The sequence below is a fragment of the Mytilus edulis genome, chromosome 1 (genome assembly GCF_963676685.1).
Source record: "Mytilus edulis chromosome 1, xbMytEdul2.2, whole genome shotgun sequence".
Taxonomy (NCBI): domain Eukaryota; kingdom Metazoa; phylum Mollusca; class Bivalvia; order Mytilida; family Mytilidae; genus Mytilus; species Mytilus edulis.
The window spans coordinates 24,525,316-24,548,981 of record NC_092344.1 but is presented as its reverse complement, the minus strand read 5'-3'; the positions used below and the strand labels follow the sequence as shown (position 1 = coordinate 24,548,981).

The 23,666-nt window shown below is 32.1% G+C and overlaps 2 protein-coding genes across 2 annotated transcripts in view; one reads left to right on the top strand and one right to left on the bottom strand.

Annotated features, from left to right (window-relative positions):
• Nucleotides 1-13,928, top strand: part of LOC139528378 (uncharacterized) — a 31,093-nt gene extending 17,165 nt beyond the window's left edge. Inside the window, exons 3-7 of the mRNA XM_071324344.1 lie at nucleotides 7,600-7,706; nucleotides 8,969-9,106; nucleotides 10,041-10,118; nucleotides 10,816-10,911; nucleotides 12,797-13,928. Coding sequence (XP_071180445.1) covers nucleotides 7,600-7,706; nucleotides 8,969-9,106; nucleotides 10,041-10,118; nucleotides 10,816-10,883 — 391 coding nt within the window. The 3' untranslated portion in view covers nucleotides 10,884-10,911; nucleotides 12,797-13,928. The remainder of the gene's footprint in view (nucleotides 1-7,599; nucleotides 7,707-8,968; nucleotides 9,107-10,040; nucleotides 10,119-10,815; nucleotides 10,912-12,796) is intronic.
• Nucleotides 1-23,666, bottom strand: part of LOC139528569 (uncharacterized) — a 234,754-nt gene that overhangs the window by 109,935 nt on the left and 101,153 nt on the right. The window lies entirely within an intron of this gene.

The window sequence follows — 23,666 nt, the reverse complement described above, 5'->3', positions numbered from 1 at the left end:
TTAGAGTACCCCCCTGCCTTACACGATGAACACTCTGATTTCCCGTTGGCCCCTGAACGACAGACCATTCGCACTGAGGACCTTTCACCCTACTCTCGTAAGATGCTTGAGGAATTATTTGGAAAGAAGACGTTGGGTTCGTGTGAAAAGTTGGTACCGAATTTACACGACAAGGAAAAATATGTGATTCATTACCGCAACCTACAATTGTATTTGGAATTGGGAATGCGACTAAAGAAAGTGCACAGAGTTTTAAAATTTAGACAGAGCCCCTGGTTGAAAACTTACATCGATTTCAACACCAACAAAAGGAAACAAGCCACAAACGAGTTCGAGAAAATGTACTACAAGTTATTAAACAACAGCATATTTGGTAGGTCGTTAATGAACATCCGTAAACACGTCAACGTTAAGCTCTGTCACACAGAAAAAAAGTTCCTGAAATATACGGCGAGACCATCTTTCAAATCGTGTACGGTTTTTAACGAGGATCTAGTAGCAGCTGAAAACCTGCGCACAGATATTTTAATGAATCAACCAGTCTACGTAGGCTTCAGCATTCTCGACCTGTCCAAGCACTTGATGTATGACTTTCATTACAAACATATGAAGACGTTATATGGTGAAAAAATACGACTCTGTTTCACTGACACAGATAGTTTCCTGTACCACATTCAAACCGAAGACATGTATGACGATATGATGGAATATCAAGACATGTTTGACACCAGCGAGTATGATGAAGCCCATATGTTACACAGCAATCATAACAAAAAAGTATTAGGGAAATTTAAAGACGAAACGAAAGGTGTACCTATAAGTGAATTCGTAGGTTTACGAGCTAAAATGTACTCGTATGCATTCGAAGGGGTAGAGAAACATACGGCAAAAGGTATCACGAAATCTGCCTCTCGTTCACTAAAACATGAAATGTATAAACACTGCTTGTTAGAGAAAAATGTATATCGCACGCGCATGAATACAATACGAAGCGATAACCATAAAATATTTGCACAAACCATGATTAAGAAGAGTCTAGTTCCTTTCGATGACAAACGATGGATCCTGGACGATGGAATTACCACACGAGCCTATGGACACAAAAACAACACTAATATTTAATTATTTTCCATTTGTAAATACGTTATTTTATTTTTTAGATTGTTTGTATTTGTTATGATGTATGATGTAAATACTGAAGTGTATGTCTTTTTCTTTTTTTTCCATTGCATAGTGTTTTGTTTTGTGTGATTGTTTATTTGTATTTATATATCACTGACTATTCTCATGTATTGAGTAGAAAAATCAAATAAAAAAAAAAAAAATCAAGAAATCAACATTGACTCATTATTTATTCATATGGTGTGTTATAATATAACAAGAAAATACAACAAACAGTATTAGGTATAATTTTAGTGTTCTACTTTGATCTGACGATTTTCCGTTATTTCAAAATAGCCAGAGTTTTCGGCTAAAATGAGTAAAGAGACAGTTTCTGGTAAGGGTGTTGCAAAATGACATTCAAGTCTGACTTTTCCTTGCTTTACCAGTGACAGATAGTTGGCATCTGAAAAGTGAGGTTGTAAATCGAAACAGAATAAAGCATATCCATTGTTGAAGTCCGATCTAGTTATTTCATTCCCCGCATCTCCGCCCCACTTTCCACAGTTTTCAAACATTTTAACGTACGCTGCAACATCTCTAATCCGAAAACAAATAGATTATAATTAGCAATTGTTAACTCTTATCGGGATAAAAAAAAGGAACAAAACATTGAGGAGCACTAATCTAGATTAAAAGATAAGGATAATCTTAATCCGATTGATTGCACAATGATGTGCTTAAAGGAACAAAAACATTGAGGAGCACTAATCTAGATTAAAAGATAAGGATTATCTTTATCCGATTGATTGCATAATAAGCTGCTTAAAGTTGCATCATAAGCTGCTTTAAATCGTACCATAAGCTGGCTTAAGAAGATTAGAGGGGATTATAAGCTGGCTTAAGAAGATTAGAGGGGATTACGGGCTCCGTAATCTCCGTAATTAAAATTGTGGGAGAGATTACGGAGGGCAGTCTCATAACACACTACTGTAACTTCCTAATTTGTTACTGATTTTCCTCATTCGTTACATGCATTTCTACATTTCTTAAATTTTAAGAAAAATCACGAAGAATTTTTTTTGTTTAGTGAATTTATTAGCTTAACATGTAAACATCGTACTATATATTATACAGATTGACTTTTATATGCATTTGTGAATGAAATTTCTGTATATTTAAAGGTGTAATTCCAAATGATAATACGTCACATCCGCGCGAAAAAGAGTGAAAAAAAAACAAACAAAGGCTCCCTTGTATTTGACAGTTGTAGGAAATTAAACTTGCATTTCAATGCATACAACATGTTTGAGCCATGAACATATATCGTTGTTTGTTTTAAGCAATTTCAATTTTTACTTGATGTTTTATGTAAGCTTGAGGTTACAAAGCTATTAATTTTAAAGCTTGTAAACAGGAAAAACTGATGTGTACCTGTACTTTATATATCTCAAGTATAATATGTAATAAAATGCCATGGGAAATTTTTTCTCGGCATGCTAAGACTTTACTCATGCAAAGAATTTCTTTAATTATAAACAACGATAAATTCTGTATGTTTTCTTTTTACACGTGCCGATTTAAAAATAACATTTATTGTAAATAAAAGACTACTTCACTGGAATTTCCGATAATATTGATGTAAGAGACATTTCTTTGTTCAAGTATATCAACATGAGGTCAAGGACTGCATGATCAATGCATGATCATCTAATCATATTGTCTGATTGGTCAGTTCTTTAGATGGTAATTAACATCATATTTCTACATGTGCTCGGACATGCGGTCATTCGCCTTTTTGATAGAGAGAAAAGATCGTTTTTGAGTTTTAACTGAACTCCCTCCTACTACCCTCCCTTTTTAGCGTTATCATAATGGACATTATTATCTTTAAACATCAATTAATGACAAAATTCATTGTAGTGTTTATATACTTGTAAATATGTATATTGAAGAGTTATTTTTTCAACTCACTTTTATTTGTCATTTTTATGAATATGTTTATTATGTAAGGGTGTGGCACTTTTTCAACCCCATCTTTGCTTATTAAAGTCATTGTCATTTATGCAGTGCTATTATGATTGTTAAGATCACTGGTGGTAAGCGGATGGTCGTAACTTTAAGAAGATGGGAGACAACTCTAGTAATAAATTTTTCTTTTCCGATTTTCGTGCATTAAAAAAAAATGTTTCAGTCAAATCGCTTGTCTCATACATACTAATCTCGTCAGTGCGTTGATATTGAAACAAAATTTGATACATAAAAACATTCCAATTTTCGTAAAATGACCATTCAATAATTCGAGCATGATGGTCGTAACTAAAAAAACAAAAATGTTCAGGATGGTCGTAACATAAAATTGTGATGGTCGTAACTCTTTATTAAATAGGACCGAATAAGACAAGTCAAGAGTTTTAAATGTGTCTTTTGTTATATGAATATATTATATGATATATTTGTGAAGTTGATTTCACTAAATGATAAAAACTAAAAGGGATGAAGAGAGGGATACCTGTAAAGTGCGAAAGGAAAGAAAATTGGAATGAATCGAGAAAAAAAAAACCAATACAAAATGAAATGACCAGTCACTGTTACTTAAAATATAATGTATAAAATCGACCAAGAGGCAACTAATTGTAAGCGGTTAAGTTTTATAACAATATAAATTTCTCAAAAGTGGAGAATTCATTTTAAAACACAGCTCTGATTATGATCATTCTTAGTTACGAATTAAGAAAAGGCGCTTTTAACAAATTTGACATCACATGAAATAACAGTATCCTGATTTATTTTTATTATATTTTGCATGTATTGAAAAGATAAACTTTTTTAAAAACTAGTATGTACTTAATAGGTGGAATTCAAAAGAAAAATCTACAATTTAAAATTGATACTTTAAGTCGAGATAGCATAAGTAAGGAATCAAAATAATGGTATGGGGGTCGTTATCGAGACAAGACCATATCCGCGAATTCGCAGGTCCGTAATCGAATTAAAGAACATACATCTTATTCTTAGCCTGGATTTCGAGAAGTCGTATTGTCATTTGGTATATAGTCAAGCTGATTATAAGGTGCAATTTCGAAGTTCAGGTATAATTATTACCCGTGGTTTTAGAAAGTTCTGAATACGCCTATTGGTACCATGCTATACATCTTTGTGTTTCTTATGGAAAATACCATGAACCCTGGACCACAGGTTTTTTATTCCAAATTCACAAAGGGAATGATGCATCCGATCTTAATAACCATCGAGGAATTACAATTACTGATTCATTGGGGAAGCTTTTTTAATAAGATACACATCTTTGTAAATTCTTAGATAAATATCATATCATTGGTGATAGCCAAATTGGGTTTACCACAAAAAAAAAAAACACGACCATCTGACCATATGTTCATTTTAAAAACTATTATTAATAAGTATTGTAATACAAAAGAAGGTAGAGTGTTTGCCTGCTTTGTTGATTTCCAGAAGGCTTTTGATACTGTCATTCTCCCAGGGATAAACTTAAGCTATTGAATATAGTTAAAGAGTATGGTAAGAGATCTCTTTAGAACTAAAGTTGGAGTAAAACAAGGAGACAATTTGACTCCAAATTTGTTTAAAGTTTGTATAAATGAACTTCCTGATTGTATTAAAAGTTCCCCTGACCAAGCTGTTGTTTATTCACGACCAGTTTATTCTTTACTATATATATGCTGATGATATTGCCATTTTTTCAACTTCAGCAAAAGGACTTCAAAGTAAACTTGATGGATTAAGATCGGTGTTTGAAAATGAATCCCATTAAAACCAAGGTGCTTGTATTTAACAAGACAGGCAGACATATCAAACATGATTTTTATTTTAATAACAGACTTATTGATTGTGCTCAACATTGTAAATATTAAGGAATAACTTTTAGTGCATCTGGATTTTTTTCCTTCGCTCAGAGAGAATTTTATAATAAGGCGTTAAAAGCCTACTATAAGCTACGCAAGAACATTCTGTCACTGAATCCAAGTTTAAAAAACAGTCTTCATGTTTTTGAGCATACAATAAAACCTATTCTCTTATATAGTACTAACATTTGGGGATATTTCAACCCTTTCAAAAAACAAACAAAAAATCTATGACTACAAATGTAGATCAGGCTTATCCTAAGATTCTTTCAGAAAGACTACGCATGAAATTTTGTAAACATTTACTTGGTGTATCCAAAAGAGCAACACATTTTGCCAATCTTTCTTAACTCGGTAGATTCACTCTGTATTTTGACATTGTAAAGTCTATGATCAGATACTAGCACAGGCTTGACAATTTGGGATCATCTTTCCACTACTAGAGGAGCCATATTTAGAGTCAAAATTACTATACGAGTAAAAAAAATCCTTCACAGTATGAATCTTTAATCTTCTTTCTAAAGAATATCAAAGGGGTTAGCAATTTACATTGTTTACTATATGCTGATGATAATATAGTAATTTGAATTTGAATTTCAGCAAACAGTATTCATACATAGCTTGTAGCCAGGATAATATTTAAAAGATAGAACTTTATGCTTCAACTGAGCGTGCTGGTCTTTTACATCTGAGTACATTCATACAATATAAACATATAACATAAACATTATTTTCAACCTGCATATGTATGTGATAGTTGCCGCAGTACATTTAGTTCTACCTTGTAATATTATCCTAGCTACAAGGCTGGCTATAAACTACTAATATTTGATCTTATTCTTAAATTCAAAGCGTGTAGCATTGTAAAATATTTACCTGCATATGTATGTAATATTTGCCGCAGTACATTTAGTTCTACCTTGTTATATTTTCCTGGCTACAAGCCTGTCTATAAACTACTAATATTTGATCTTACTCTTAAATTCAACGCGTGTAGCATTGTAAAATATATACCAACCTTATTCATACTTTCTAGGTTAACACAATGTTCATTGCGACACCATGGATTAAGTTTTTTTTAATTCTAAACCAATACTTAGAACAAATATCAATGATATACCGCAAGATCGTCATGCAATCGATAAAAAATAAAGACAACACGTTAAAAACACCAGGCATTTGTGGATTTTCATTAATCATGATTCACCAAAAGCCGAATATTTGAAAGCCAATGGTTTATAAAAACTGCAATAGCGGATTAAAAATTAAAGAAGATTGTTCAAAATTGTACGTTCAATAATTTCATCTGCCGACATGATTGCAGGTAATAAAAAGTCGTAAATAAAAAAAAATCTGAAAGCAAATATTCAACAATTTTATGCCTTAACGTACAGTAAAAAATATATTAATACTCAACCCTAATATTCTATTTGGCTTAATGCGAGTTGATTAGTTTTCAATGTTTCTCCTAAATGATGGTCGTTTGGAACATATCAAAAATGTATGTTTGATAATTCTTTAACTTAATTTCTGCATACCATTGTCAGAGTAACAAATGAAATAATATTTTTTGTAGTAAACTTTATATAACAACTGAGTTTACTAGCATGGTTATTCATGTGCACAGTACTTATAAAATAATTTGATAAAAGTTCGTCTAAATACTTGAGTTACGGTCATCTTACAAAGTTACGACCATATTTTGTCGGTTACGACCATCATCCAAAATACTATAGTTGACATTACGACCATCACAAGTTAAAGTTACGACCATCATGCTCGAATTTTTTAATGACTATTTTACGAAAATTGGAATGATTTCATGCGTCAAATTTGGTTTAAAAAACAACGCACTCACGATATGGGTATATGACACAAGCGGTTTGACTCAAATGAACCTTTTACTGCACGAAAATCGGAAAAGAAAAACTTATCCCTAGAGTTGTCTCCCATATTCAGATGGTCGTTACTTTTTTGTTACGACCATCCGCTTACCACCAGTGAAGATGTAAGTTGAATTTTAAATTAATTTCTGAATACATGACATTTTACTCAACTTAACACCAAACATAGCTCAGACTCTTTGATCTAGGTCATTTATACAAGGTTTTCTCGTTGTTATCTGTGTCTAGGAACAATAGCTGACAAAAAAGACTAATACGAGTAAAACAATGGTGGGGCAGACTCTTTTCAATTTGGTATGCTTAAGATGTTCGCTTGTCATGTTTTGGGATTTTTGTCAGATTTTCGGAATCCTCTTGTTTTATCCATTTGAATGCCTTAAAATTTTTGCCCATTTAACCCCATTTTTCTTTTTATAAATCTTTTACTTGTATAATTATAAGCCATCTGTAAAAGTTTTATAAAATCCTTCTTATTTTTTGGTAGTTTTTGAGAACTTAAACTTGTCAATGATAAATCTATGAAAAATCAAGACAAAACATTTTCCCAAATTTCAATGGCTAATATCTCGAAAAATAGCACATTGACCCCTATATATTTTTTGCTTTTTTGATTCCTTAATTAATCCACTATCAATACATGTATATACTAGTTTTATGAAAAGCTATTTATTTTGAAACTCAGTAGCGAACTTCCTAGATATATATTTCAGAAGTGACTCAACCTTTTCCGATGGACCTTCCACAAACTACAGGCTGTATCTATGTATGAAATTTACAAAAGTGACCCCAGATTTATATTACTTTTACCTTTTGTCAGGTATGTAACTTTATTTCCAATTGCTCTACCGTTGTTAAATTCGAAATATTATACCAATTGAGATCGGTCAGGACTGTTTTTTGGAACTGTTTTTCCAGGCAGTTGTTGTAACGTCGTAACTGTCGTCACCTTTAGAATTTTAGAGTTGTGCCAGTTCATATCGCAAATTTCAATTTTTATTTTGGCATATCTTTTCAGTCTTTCGTCGTGTTTTGAAATTTTAAATTTCAAGATTGTGATAGTTTTTTAATTAAAATAGATTGACATGATTTATTTTACATTGTGATCATACTGATGAAGGATATCAGTTATCCGAAATATCTAACATTTGTTCATTTTATTGTTATGTTTGGTGATGTACCCTTTTAGACTGGTTATATGTTATATTTTGCAGTGTACTGTATCATAATATGATCCATCGCCCCGTAAGATTTATCGTTGGTTATTATACAGTCATTTGATATTGCATATTGTAGTATACACAATCATCGACATTCGACAACAAGTATTATTAGGGGCAGACATACTCACTCACAAAACATGTACATACACACATGCACGCCCGAATTAAAAAAATGTGTCGACTAGCGGTAAAATTATTTAGAATCTAAAAGAAATTAAACATGGAAACAAATGTGTGTTTTGATTAATGTATCTAATTTCAAAACGGACTCGTCTTTAAATTGAAGTTAAATATATAATTCTAGATATGTAAATTCCTTCGAATGATGACGAAAAATATGTTTTCACGCATCGTTGTCAATTTAATGGAATTTAATGCGACTGTCATACAAGTGAGATAATTAGCTAGCTATAAAACCAGGTTCAATCCACCATTTTCTACATAGGAAAATGCGTGTACCGAGTCAGGAATATGACAGTCGTTTAATGTTTTTAAGATTTTGATTTTGCTTTGATTAGGATCTTTTGTTTTGAACTTTCCTCGGAGTTCAGTATTTTTGTGATTTTACTTTATAAATCTTCAAGCATATATAAAAAAATATATGCTTACAAATGTATATATAAATCAAAATACACGTAATTACAAGTGCTGGATCCAGGGGGCGAAGAGGGCGTACAAAACCCTCTCCTTTTGGTCGTCCCAAAGATAAAAAAATATATAATTTTGCTATATAGAAGTTTGTAGTATACAAAATCTTCTAAACACTTTTGCATCACTGCGCTCGGCAGAATATTATATTAAATTTTCGGGAATTAAGCTCTCTTTCAATTTAGCATATGTAACTTTTTTCTTTGAACAGATATTTATGATGTCGTAGACCCGGACGAAAGAACGCTCGCGTTCGTGGCAAGTGACAGTCCAGCTGATGATGCTCCAATATGTAGCACTTTCTGTCAGACCGCACAGACACCGAAAATTCGTACATTAAGAAAACCAGGTATGTTATATAGCCTAATGAAAATAATATCATAGATGCTTAACAGGTTTTTGGGTAAAGATTGCATCAAATGCAAGCAAAACCCTATGTTCCTGACTACTATTTTTCTTTCCCGATATCAAAAATTTACCTCGAACTTTGTGTGGAATCCTCGTGTTTAATCATTTTTCTTGATTTGTTATACTCCTCCCCGTATAGGTATCACACACACTTTGTTTGGAAACAGGGGGTTCTAACCCAGGATAAAAAGGAGGGCTCCAATCATATGTCCCTATTCAAAAGCAAGTACATGTATAGTAAAAACAAGGGGGGAGGTTGGCACCCCTCTGAAGGAATTACGATGAGATCGTATATGTAGAGTTCGACCCCTTGCTCAACGTTTCATTGCTGATTATTAATGTTGTTGTAAAGTATTACATATATATGGATGTGTACAAGAGAATATAACAGCATATTAAACATAAATAGTCATTTTCTTCAAAATACTTGTTTGTGCAGCATTGCGGGGATGGTGCATCTTTTTTGTCAAATAAGGTTGTTTGCTACGCTGTTTCAAAATAACAAGCTTTTAAAACGACTGTTATAAATTAATATTTTATAAATAAAAGAACTAAAAAATTAGAAAAAAATAAAGGGCCTGTATGCTTGTTTTAGAGATATAAGACATTGAAAATTTGGCGGAAAATAATTCTCTCTAGACTTTTCATACAATAAACATTTGCACCCTTTTTCTTTAAAAAAAATATGAAAAATAACAAGAATTTATAGAATTATTGAATTATAAAAATAAAAAAATACGTTGTAAAATTATGAAATGAAAATTATGGGTAAGCGGGTACATATTTTCATGGTACTACATGAATAAAACCAGAGGATTCCGAATATCTGACAAAAAGCGAATATCCTTAAATCACTTTACTATGTTTCTTAACAGGCACAATGGATACCTTGCCCAGCAGTACACCATTATGTGCGTGTGGCAGCTCTTGCAAAAGTAAAGCTTATTCTATAGGTACGTTTTAAGGGTTAAGGTTATATTAGACTAATCAAAACACTATTGTCACGTGTTGATAGCTATCTTTCGTTGTCTTACGCTACATGCCAGACTTTATGTATACATTACATAGATAGAATCCTCTCCATGCATCCGTCAAACTATGCATTAATAGTATATTCTCAAAATTTCAAAAGCTACAATCTGATGAAAACATGTATTTGCATAATAGAAACAAAGGATAAGGGGTATTCATCCATGATACAAAATCAGAACATGTACAACAACAACAAAAACACACAAAAAGAACAGGAACGGCGCTTTTATTGCTACTCTTCATCTCATAGTTGCAGTGAGGCATGTTTGATGAATAAAATACGATGAAAAAATACATATTAAGTAAAAAGTTCATGGCGTTAGAATATATATGTGCTACATACAATTATAATTGACAAAGAATGGTAACTGCAATTCAAATATTGCCTAGACTGGTTGCTTTGCTTTGAAAAACCCAAACTTTACTTTTTCAATTAACCTCTATCTAACGGACTAGTTTAGATTTGGAGTAGCCATAATAACTTATACAATAAATAAATGAATGAAAATCAAAAGGAAGGTGAAAAATCTCGAAGTAAACATACAATATTAAGTCCTCTATCATATGGAGTTACATTTGTATCTTTAATATACGCTAAACTCTTTTTTTACTTGACAGATTTCAACAAAACTTGGACGACTGTCTTTGTGGCTATAGGACTGGTTTTCAATTTTAATATTCGATAGCTATGAACACGATGGATATAACCAATAGGTACGTATTGATACATTAATTAGCATTCCATATATAAATGCAGAAACATGTATAAGCTACTTTACGAATATAATGTTTACAAGTGCATTCTGCATTATATACACATGACATAAAAATACCATCAATGATTATTTATTATCTGTCCAATTAAAACGTAAACTCTAATTATATGAACCTTATAAAGAATTTCGGGTTTTAATGCTCTTCAACTTTACATTTCATTAGGACAATTCCATTGACTGTTTTGATTCGAGCGTCACTGGTGAGTCTTCTTTAAACGAAATAATCGTCTGGCATACATAATTATAAATGTAGTATCCTTGATAAATTGTGTTTCATCTGTGTGAGATACTTCTGTATATACTTAACGGACAGCATGTTTTCGTGGTACATTGTTACAAGCGACAGACACAAAATATGTTTTGTCGTAGCGCTATGCACAAGCGGTCGATAAAATATATATGTTCTGACGTGGTCAATTGCACGTAGCCGCCGATAGATCATTTGTTCTGGCCTTGAATATTGTATGAAGTGGCCGATAATAAATCTGTTCTGTCGTGGTTAATCGCACGAAGCGGTCGATACAACATCTGTTCTGGCCTTGTACATTTAACAAAGAAGCCGAAACAACAACTGTTCTAGCCTTGTACATTGCACAAAGCGGCCGATGCAAAATCTGTTTTGGCCTTGTACATTGCACGAAGCAGCCACAATAACAACTGTTTTAGCCTTGTTAATTGCACGAAGCGGTCGATATAACATCTGTTCTGGCCTTGCAAATTAAACGGAGCGGCCGATATATCATCTGTGCTGCCTTGTACATTGTACGAAGCGACCGATGGAGCAAATTTGCTGCCTTGTGCATTGCTAAAGCGGCCGATACAACATATGTTTTGGCGCCGTACATTGCAAGAAGCGGCGGATACACCATCTGTTCTGTTGTGGTACAATTCACGAAGCAGCCGATACCAAATATGTTCTGACGCGGAACATTGAATGAAGCAAGCGACACAACATATAATGTTTTGGCGCCGTACATTGCAAGAAGCGGCGGATACACCATCTGTTCTATTGTGGTACAATTCACGAAGCAGCCGATACAACATATGTTCTGAAGCGGTACATTGCACGAAGCGGTTTACCCAACTTCTGTTCAGCAACCAATATGAATCTTACTGTAATTACAACATAAAGCGATATAAATTATAACATCATGTCTATGATTAATCATATCAACACCAGTACACATTTTGCGAACCCTCTTTAACTATTTTTTTTTAAATATGGTGTACCTATACTGTACTTATAATCACTCATCATGCTTTGCTGTGACCTCGCTTTGAAATTAATTATTCCAACTGGGCGATAACTGTGTATGACAGTCGAATGAAATTCCTTTATGGTATTTAGTTAAAATGAGACACACAAAATATATTAGGGTTTTACATACATATGCAGTTTAGAAGTACATATTGCAGCTATTGATGTTGTGCTGACTGTCATTCTGCAAGTTTTTTTTCCCCAAAATCCTGTCATTAGTACATATATTCATTTTTTGTTTGTTTTATTTTATCATTTTAGTTTTGCATATGTAAAGAAATCGTGTGCAACTTATATAACAGTATATTTTTTGTGTTGGTCTGTTTTGTTCGTGACAACCATGGTTGAGTATGTTTTCAAACGAGTCATCAATAATCAACTTCCAAGGAGCGATTCTAACAGCTGAATTTTACTCAGGTAAATGGGGGGGGGGGGGTCTATATTTACATTAATAGGAGGCAAAGCCCGCCCAGTTAAAGTGAATGCTGTTATAACTTTAAACAAGTTAAATGTACTTTTATACAGTGACACAATTTTTCCTATGTTTTCATAATTTTCATTTCAGGCTACAAATGGTGCCAATCTCTCAGACAAGACATATCGGATAAAGTGTATTGGTGAAAAGATTTTCAGAAATATCTCTTCTTAACCAGTATTCTTGCCATCGACATCGTTCATATTGAAAACGAAACTGTAACCTCATGTTTTAGTACAAACGTAGAGTATATATATCTCTGCTAGTACGTACGTGTACAAACAGTTGAGATTAACTTTCTTCTAAAATTCATCATTGCTTAATGTCTTTTTTTACAGGGAGTCTAGAAAATCTTTCTAGAGAAGAACAAAATATAATTACATGTATACTGACTGACCTTAAAAACGCAACACTCATGTTGTTGATTTTTTTTTACAAAATCATGTTTGATTCAGTTTAATTTCTCATACAACTACTATTCATGCTAACCATGCTTCTCTCTCTTTAGAAAAAATCAAAATCTGACTTACCTGTGGTTATTGAACTAACCGGATTTTTTAAGCTGAACGAATTTCTTTAAGCGAAATTTGGAACCCTTAAAAGATTGTCAGTTGTTATAGCTTCGTAAAACAATTCTTTCTTTCCTTGGCCATACATAAATTAGTTAAAATTGTTTCATCTCCATCTTGACAAGACTGAGGAATAAAAGACCAAATCTACCCATACGAATACTGCAAACAGAAAACCGTGAACGTGCTGCAAACATACAGTTTTACTTCAGAAACTCATCTTACTGTTCTTCCGACAACGATACAGGTAGACGGGATTTGTTGCTGACCATCAATGACCAGATCAACATGTAGTGACAATGCAACGTCAATAGAATTTGATAACGCAACGTCATTTGCGAGACATGTTTACGGCCGCAACATCAACTGCTAATCAAATTGCCGAATGCCATTGAGCACAGATCCATGCAATAAATGTTTCCCATAAAATGTAATGCCAATGAATCGGCTGAAGAAAAACATTTGAAGCCCGAAAGTTTCATCCGCATAATTGCCAAAACCCATTGTAAAAGGTGGGAAAACAAAGGAGAAATCAGAAGGTGTAAAACAGAACCCCAAACATGTTAAACAGAATTGGTTGACCTTTCTGGCAATCATTTCGGCGTTTGTTACAGGCAGTTATTGCTTTCGTCGGTGACACAATCATTCAAAAATTTAAAGTCATATGAAACGAGTGAGTGGTGAAAAATAATGTTTTTCCAATTCTTGAACCAATGCATGTATATATCACAAACTAAGTCCTCTGTGCACGATTTTATCATTATTTACGCAAATATATCGTATAATCGTCAATTTTTTTTCTCTCTGTCTGTTATGATTTAACAAATATGGCTGCTCATTAAATGCCGTGTTTTGAAGCCGAAGTTTACCGATTGTCACCTTATAGTAAATAAATAACAAAAAGCATGGGTATTGAGCACGTGTTTAACATGTACAATCAGATAATTGTTTATTTTAATGACAGATTCATGCGTATTGCGATCACCGGATTTTTACGAGGAGGGTTACGCTCAGGTCACTATGCATACGGAAAATATGTCGGCGAATTGCTTCCTGGAAGCAAGCAATTAAAAATAAGTAAACTTCTTCTAAATGTGGACAAATTAAAGAATTTTCCTCAGAAAAAAGTATATCTACAAAAGTTTTATAATGAAAACTATCCATTTAGTTATAAAAAACAGATGCATATTTTTTTTTAATTTGAGGTTTCATATGACTTTAAAAAGAATAATTTAGTGTTGCGTTATTAAAGTCGGTCAGTATATATGTATCTCACCTTTCAACCATTATAGATGTTTCAAAAATATTTATACTTTTTGAAATTTTAATAGTATAATGATTTCTATCAATTCATCTGTATAGGGATTTTCATTGTATTGTGTAAGAGACTATTGTCTTGAGAATGCATGCAATATTTGCAATTAGACGTTAAGCAATCAAAGAATTTATATAAGTTAGAGACTACATGTGAATTCAAAATTATATGTTAAGTAAAACATGTCTAAATTAATTTTTGATCTATCTATTAATTTGTTATAGTCAACTAAGATTGATTGATTGGTATTTAACGCCTCTTTCAATCAACACTAGTGCGCTAATTTATGGCTGGCGGTCAGTTTTTATAGGCCGAGGAAGCTAGGGTGCCCGGAGAGAACCTTCGACCATCGGTAGGATATCTGACAATCATAATAGAAAGGCAACCGAATTTATAATAGAATTTCTAAACACTCTACTCTTGTGTGCCATATGTCTACAAAAAATTATGTATGAAATATGGATAAGTTGTAATCATGCAATATTTTTTATTAAATCTTTATTTATTTTTATGTAAGGGCATCAGATGTGCCACTTTTATGTGCTTATGTTTATATTTCATAGCTAAGTTAGTCTTAAAAAGAGCCACGTTGAAGACCAACACGGAAAACAAATTATTATAATGCGCATAATATATTATAAAGTGCACACACACTAATATATTGTGCAGACAAAATATTATATATTGTGATCCCAATATAGTAATTGTGCGCACACTTTATACTTTTTTCGAGCCTTCACTTTTGTCGAAGCGAGATATAGCGATCCTACATTCCATCGTCGGCGGCGTCCACAAATATTCACTCTGTGGTTAAAGTTTTTTGAAATTAGTTTCTTCAACTATCCCGAATTTCTACCAAACTTGGACAGAAGCCTTTTTATGACCAGATCTGAAGATGGTATCCAGAAGTGAATGTTGTAAAAATATTTTTCGTTACTTGATTATGTACGTAGTTTTCTTCCAGGTAACATTACATACAACCTGCAGTTAAAGTTCCTGAAACATTTATTAGATTCATAAAGTAGTCGATACACTGGGTTCCGCGTAACCCTTACATTTTTATCTGTATAGACCCCAACATGGCTTCATATTCTAATTCATTTGTGTTAAGCTTCACAGTTGTAGAACAGTGTAAATATCATTTGAATTTAGTCATTCTTTTGCTACGGTCAAATATTATTTTTGTTATTATACGTTTTGGTCATGTATAAACTTATGATCTAGTTTGATTCTTAAAATATCAAATTCTTGTTAAATTCCTTTGTACAGTAACAATATTCTTGTGATGCCATCTCCGAAACAATGGTTGTTTTCTTTGCTACTCTGTCTTTCAAATCAAGCATGGCGTAGTTTATTGACGATATCGAGGCTGTATATGGCATAAGGTTGTCAATTGTTGTCTTACAAAAAATAAATGAATGAAGACTGCACCTTGATTTTTTAATTTCCCTCATTGTAAATATACCTTCTTTAATTTGTGTTAATTTTTCTGCTTCTTTTATCGTGCAATAATATTTATTTGTAATCATGAAGTTATTATTATATGTTTTAAAAATAAAGATAAATATAAACAACCATTATGTTTATGAGAAAGAAATCATACAAGTGTTCATGTCTTGTAATGTGAAGACATATTAGTTGATTGTTGTCGTTTGTTTTGTCCAGTATTGTCCAGTGGCATATATTTCATGAATTACGAGAACAAATTTACAATACATTTAATCCAGTAGGTAGGTTTTCACAGTTAGAAGACCTTAAGATAACGTTACTGAAAACAGGTATGTTTTATAGGGCTAAAAAGTGATTTCAGAAAAAAAACAATGATTATCGTGCCAACGATCGAGAATAAAGGCACAGTCGTGGTAAAATATTCGCAATTAAGGGTTGTCCATTTAATTTTTTGAAAGAGCACTGAGGAAGAGACGTTGCGGTTTAGAAAATGAAATTTGATACATTTTATTATATGTTACATTTTTTTCTGCATGTGGTATGTACATGTAGATAAGAGCAGGTCTGGATCTGTTACCCTTTTAGAGCACATGAGAGGCTTTATGTTGGATCCGTGTTGCTCAGCGTCTAGTTTTATATGTTTCCTGTAGACCATTTTTCTTTTTTCGTCCATTACGTTGTCAGTTTGAGGTATTCGATTTATGAGCTAAATATATGTTTGGTGTCTCTTGTATTTCTTCCCTTTTGATTTGTGTCATGTTATGTCAAACAAATAAAAACACGTTGTTTGTTAATTAAAATCTTAAATAAAATATAAAAGTACACACTTCGATTATATCAGGGTACATACATGTAGCATACGAGTATCATACATGGTTACATGTAGGATGTGCTAAGAAAATCGCATTAAAATGCGGACGGCCTAATCTCCCAATGTGTACTGCACTTATTCAAACTTTTAATTAGTTCTTAAAATAGTTGGCAAAATCTCCAGGCACGCCTGTACTTTATACTTTTTTCAAAATGTTAATCAATTTTTATAATGAATAACACTTGTATATTTAGGGAGTATAACTTGAAGATTTAGGTTAAAGTCAACAATTTTAACTTTTGGCTATGTATGAATAAATGTTTTGAATACTTATTACAATTCCAAATATTCTGAAACTGTGTTTCAACTGGGAAGTCGACTTGTTAAACCCATTTCGAATAAATATAAAATATAATTACTTTTTGTAAAGTCCTTTATTATCAATTACGTTCGAAAAGATCAACTTCGTTTAAAGAAAGACATCATGCATAAAGTATTACGCAATTTTAAAAATACTAAATTATATAATTTCTGACGTAAATGGTATAACCATTTGTTGTTATTTGTTTATGTATCATTGCTCGATCAATGCCAGAAAGAAAGTGAATATTCATTACAGCACATTTATATGAATGATTTTTTAGATAAATCCAATTTAAGATATATGAAGTATATATTAGGTGTAAACAAAAAGTCTTCTAACCTAGCTGTGCTAGGAGAGCTTGGTAGATTCCCTTTATATTTTTCAGTTGTATTATCAATGCTAAATTATTGGTTTAGAATAAAGAATATGAAAGATGGTTTACTGTATGATACCTATATATATGTGTAACAAAAACATGTTTAATAATAATATTGAATGCTGGTATTCATCCATACATTTCATTTTTAAAAAGCTGAATATTCATAACTTGGAGGTGAAGCTCAACTTTTTTATCAAGTCAGTTAATCAAAAACTTTGTAATAGTTTTGTAAAATTTTGGAACACAAAAAGAACAGATACACAGAGTAGTAAACTAGATACTTATTTCAAACTTAAAACTTGTTTTTCGAAAGAAATGTATCTATCTTTAAACAATTTTCAATTGAGAAGTGCCATATGTAAAATTAGAATCATGCAGTGCACATGATCTCAAAATAAAACGAGACAGGTATAAAACATTATATATAGAAAGAGATCAAAGGCTTTGTAAGAAATGTACTCTAAATCTGGTTGAAGATGAAAAACATTTTATAACTACATGTAGTTGTCCAGCATACAAAAATGATAAGGAGATATTTTTCGAGGAGATAAACTGTATTTGTCCTAATTTTATACATCTTTCAAATGAGGCAAAATTTGTTTGGTTATTTACTAATGAAAAGTCTGTACTTAAATATTTAGGGAGCTATATTATTACATGTCTAGATGTTAGACGAAATGTTAATTAATGTATGTAATAACAATGATAATTGTAATAATTTTATGGTTCTGATCCTGCCTGGAATTAAATGTATATGATTTTTATAGTATGAAGATATTAATAACATCTGTCTCAACTTTTTTTAATGTTTCATTTTATTATGTAAAAATGTTTTTCTGTTACAAATCATGATGTATTGTTTTATGTGTACATGTTATGCTGCCCTTTAAGGGCCTTTGACTGGAATAATAAATATTCTTATTCTTATTCTTATTAATACAAACTGAAACTTATGTACACATATGAACAAATATGTCATGGCAAATTTAAGTCGTATGCACTGCATAACATATGCACGCTACGATATAACATGATATAATTTAAAAGTCAAGTGAACAATCAATGCAATATTCAATAGTAAATTCAAAAAGTACTTGTACACAGCGTTTAATTTTACCATTGAGCATGCACAACCTGATAACATTCAATCTGAACATCAACTGAGATTTTAGGTGCCGATTGGCCGAACAAGTGTTTCTACAGCAATTCGTGTATCGACATATATACATAAATAAATGCATGACTTTGTTGTATGGTATTATTGCCAATATATCAAATGACGTAGAGGCAGATAATTTTAGGTTACCGTATAGCCTTCAACAATGAGAGAAACTATTACTAAATACATTGTAGTTAGTTATAAAAGATTCGGACATACAAAAAATATCAAACAGTTCAAACGAAAAAATAAACTTCATTAAGGAATGACTGTAATATTGTTTCTGTCTATGAAGAAATAACATCGCAACTTTGATGCACACTGAATAACCCGCGAAGCACATGACAACATTATGTCTATGAGCTGATAAACATAACAACGCCAGCCATACAGAAGAAGCGTTAAATCCAAAATTAAATTATTAGTTTATAAAATTACAAATTACAGAAAACAAATATGATGGACATGAATCAACGACAAATGTATACAATCCTTTAAGGTGGTAGACCTTGGTTCTAGGAGATAACTCTTTAAATCAGTTATGTGTTTGTTAAAGTCAAGTTTCATCAATGTTTTTCAAGCATTTACCTGAAACAGATTGGAAATAATCAATGTAACCTAGAAGCTTAGAATATATTTATGAAATCGGTTGACACAAACGTACTGATGATTTTAAGAGTTATTTCCCTTAACCTAGGTCTACCTCCTTAAGGTACAATCTATATATAACTGGCTATTATTTCAACTTGGAATCATTTTTAATTATGGAATTTGCATAATTTCTTGTGCTTGAAATTTTTATTACATTCCATGTTTGTTCTGTATTGTAATGTTTTGAGTGGTGCATATCATTTTCCATACAATGTATTTTGTATAGATAGTGTTGTGCGGGGCACAGTACATTCTATTGAAAATGTGCTGTCGTCTTGTAATAGGTAGTGGTGGGCGCCGCACAGAACATTATAACAAGAATAAACATGGAATTTATTAAAAATTTCAAGTACGAGAAATTATGCAAATTCCATAAATAATTCCAAGTTGAAATAATAGGCTGTCATATGTGAATTATTTTTAAAGACATGTATTTAGAGACCAATTGGTATCAAAAGAGACAAACATTATTTAAAATCATGTGTTAAATTATAGCAAACAACCTTGATAAGCCATTGGAAACATGAATTCGGTTGAATTTTTTAAAAAATCGGTTAAAAATAGAATAAAATTTAAAGTCCCATACAGTGACGTCTTCCAGTATACTAGACCTACATGTAACAGTAACTAAATGTCTTATCGAAATGACCATAAAATTTACGTTCAGTGATTTTTCCTTAAAATTTTGTGTGAAGGTATTTCATGATTTGAGGAACAAAATATGATGAAAAAAATCGGGGGTCACCGACTTAATTTTGTCGCTATAGCAACCTCAGTTTCGTGTTTTCCCGAATATTAACATAATATGTGCTTGTTATATAAACTCTCCAAAAAATACTTTATATCAAGCCTACAAGCATAATTCTTGTTTCACGTTAAACAGTAGATTTGTATCTATCAAATACAGGTTCAAGAGTTTTAGACTCGTATTGTTTTGATCTTTAAAAATATGATTTATTTCATTCCCGCCAAAAATAAAACGTTTCCAGTATTAAAAAATATCTACCAGTAATTTCTTCATAATAATTTCAAGAAGGAAAGTGCCATGTGTACTCTTCAAAATAAAGCAATAAAAAGCGTATGTCACCGACCTTTCAAAAAAGTTATAAGTAATTTTCATGTTTTTTTCTCGTTCATTTTGAAGAAAAGAGTTGTCTTTCTTCAGAACATTGCATCTGACGTCATAGTACAAACTTTCCTTGCTGGCGCACTATTTGAAAAAAAAAATTGCAATTAATTGGACGTTTGAAACCTACATTTAAATTTCCAAGAATGACAACTATATTCACCTACTTTATTATCCGGTAATACAAGAGATTAAATGCATGTGTCAGTATCAGATCTTACGATGTTGCCGCACAATATTAACCTTCAGAAACACCATCCGTCGGAATGGAAAATTGTTTAAAATAACCTTTCACGCCGCTTTTGTAGGAAAGTATGTCTTTGTCCTCTGTCCCACATAAGCAAAATGATTGAAAATATAAAAGAAATGAAAGATGGCACTGGTTAACTTACAGAGTATTTGACTATAATACCAGACTAGATGTGCTTGTTTCTTTTTCGCGTCAATTTCAGAAGATTGCCGTAACGAACTCATTCGGTACTGTTGAAAGACGGACATACAAAAGCATGGACGGAGTTCTTTATACCATTATTTTTGCCGACCTAGGACGAACGTTTAGAAATTATTGCATCGAGTTTGTGAATTTATTATTTTAGAATAATTAAGATATTAGGAAATAAAAATTATAGGTATAATATATGAATGAAATTTTTGATTCCAAAACGTTATACATCTATCTTAAAATACAATCCTTTTATTACTACCTCATGTATTTTCAATAAACGAGACAGTAAATATAAATTACAAAAAGTTTTTGATTCAAAAATTAATTTAGAAATATTTTCCGTTGAAAACTACAAAGTAAGATTTCTCCAACAGGATGAAATATAATGAATCTGAATTGCTCATTTTGGAAATTAAAACAAAGAAAAGGTTGTTGCCGGCATTGAAAATCGAAATTTGTTTTCAATCTTTCCGGTCACAGTTGTAGCTAAATGAAAGGGAGCGATTTTATTTAAGATATTATTCTTGGAGCAATTGTTTTTGTCATAAGTTAAACTTACAACAATTTAGTTTTAAACACCGAAAATTTTGATTTTAATTCACATTCACATTCGCTGAGTATTAGTTTTATTAATACTTTTTGCCTTACAGCTAAATTCCTAGTGCATGTAGGGTGAAACTTTGGTTGTCTTCCTTAATAAATGTTTACTCAAGCTCTGTTATTAAGATTGACATCTTTATATATAAGTATGTAAACCTGTATACATGCTATTTAATTGAATTGGACGTTATCAAAATATAATTATACAGAATATACAAACAAAGCAAGCAGGCAAACCAAAGTGTTGATCTACATACATTAGAAAATTAGCTGTAAGCTTCAGTGAGATTAGACAATATGTTTATCATTTCTCCTTAAGACAATTTGAAATGAAACAAATGACAAACAAAAATGACCCTTTGTTATCATTTTATTTTATTTTTACTATAAGATTTTGTCAAATAAGCAGTATAAATAAATTTTAACTTCATTGCAAGATCGGATATTATTTTACGAGAATCATCCAGACATCAGTTACATGCACATGTTGCCAGTATGTCAAAACTTTTAGGAATATTTGATTATGGGCCTAACCTTGTGAATACTCATTTTTTTTAATTTTTGAAAAATTGACACCAAATTAGAAGGATCATTGCATAAGGAACATGTTTACTAAGTTTTAAGTTGATATGACTTCAACTTCGTCAAAAACTACCTTGACCAAAAACTGCAACCAAAAACTTTAACCTGAAGCGGGACAGACGGACGGACGAACGAACGGACGCACAGACCAGAAAACATAATGCCCATAAATCGGGCAAAAAAAAACCTTTCACCTTACCTGTACACAATAGGCGCAAACCAAAGACAAAATCTACGCAAGTGAAGAAGAAAAAAAATGAAATGCAGATCGACGCAAATATAAGACAAAATCTACGCATGTGAAAGAATAAAAAAAAAGTTAATGCAGAACGGCGCAAATGCAAAAAGTCGAGATCAAAATGTATATTTTATTATTTTTATTAGAACGAAGGTTAAATATAGTGTAGTATCTTATGTGTCCATTTGTGTTAAATCTCCACAGGATGTTAAAGAAGCGCGACGCATAATAGTTTCTCTTCGATTTAAAAAGAAGTTGCCATGACAAAACGATTAAAAGGTGAATACCGCACATCGGAAATATTCCTTAAATCCGATGCTACGTGAGGGGTCCGTGTCACTATTTCTGAACATTAAACATTTCTTATACCAACTTTCCAATGTGTAGTATGCCAATTGCCTGTTGAACGTAAAACTATCTAGCTGTCCCTATCCATTCTACCTCAATGTTTTTCTTAAGTTGTGGTTCTTATTTCCCGACCGTCTTTCCGTTCGTCCTATCCTGCATATTCAACTAACTGTTTATGCGTTCTCTTCCTGAATACGGATAAAATATTTGAACTGAACGTTAAGCAACCAAAGATCAATCACATGGTAATTTGAATAACTTTGAGCTTCACTTACGTGCGCTTTCAAAAACCCGAGGTGAGCTAGAATGCCACAGAAGAGACAACCGATTACGCTCTACTATTACTACTGTTAAATATATTGATTCACATGTATGTCAAGTCTGGTGATGCTTAGGTTATAAACTCGAAAAAGAGGAGAACAGAATGAAAACTGAATTGTGGATACATGTAATCCGTAACTAATTGTCGGTCAAATTGAGACGGTGAAATCTAAAATTTTAAAAGGACGAAGGCATACATAAAGTACAAAAAGCAATAAAGTGATGTTGATTGCAGGTAACACAAAATCTGGTAAAGAAAAAACAAGGCGGAATTGGGAACAACCAACAAAAAAAGGGGGGGGGGGGGGGGGGCTTCGTACAACCAATACCAGACTAATATGCTTAACTCAAACTATGATCACAAATGTTAATTTATGATTTATTTATTAAGCAAAGGGAGATAAATCTAAAAATTCAAAGATACTATAGTATACATGTTACACTGTAGGATACAAGAGCGCAATAATTTATTTACATTTTACCGGGAAGATGCAAGATGGTACTCAGAATAGAATCTTGTACGGTTCTGATTGGATGATACAGGATTGGAATTACATTTAATCGAAAGCTTATCCATTAGGTTTAAAAATGCAGAAAATCATA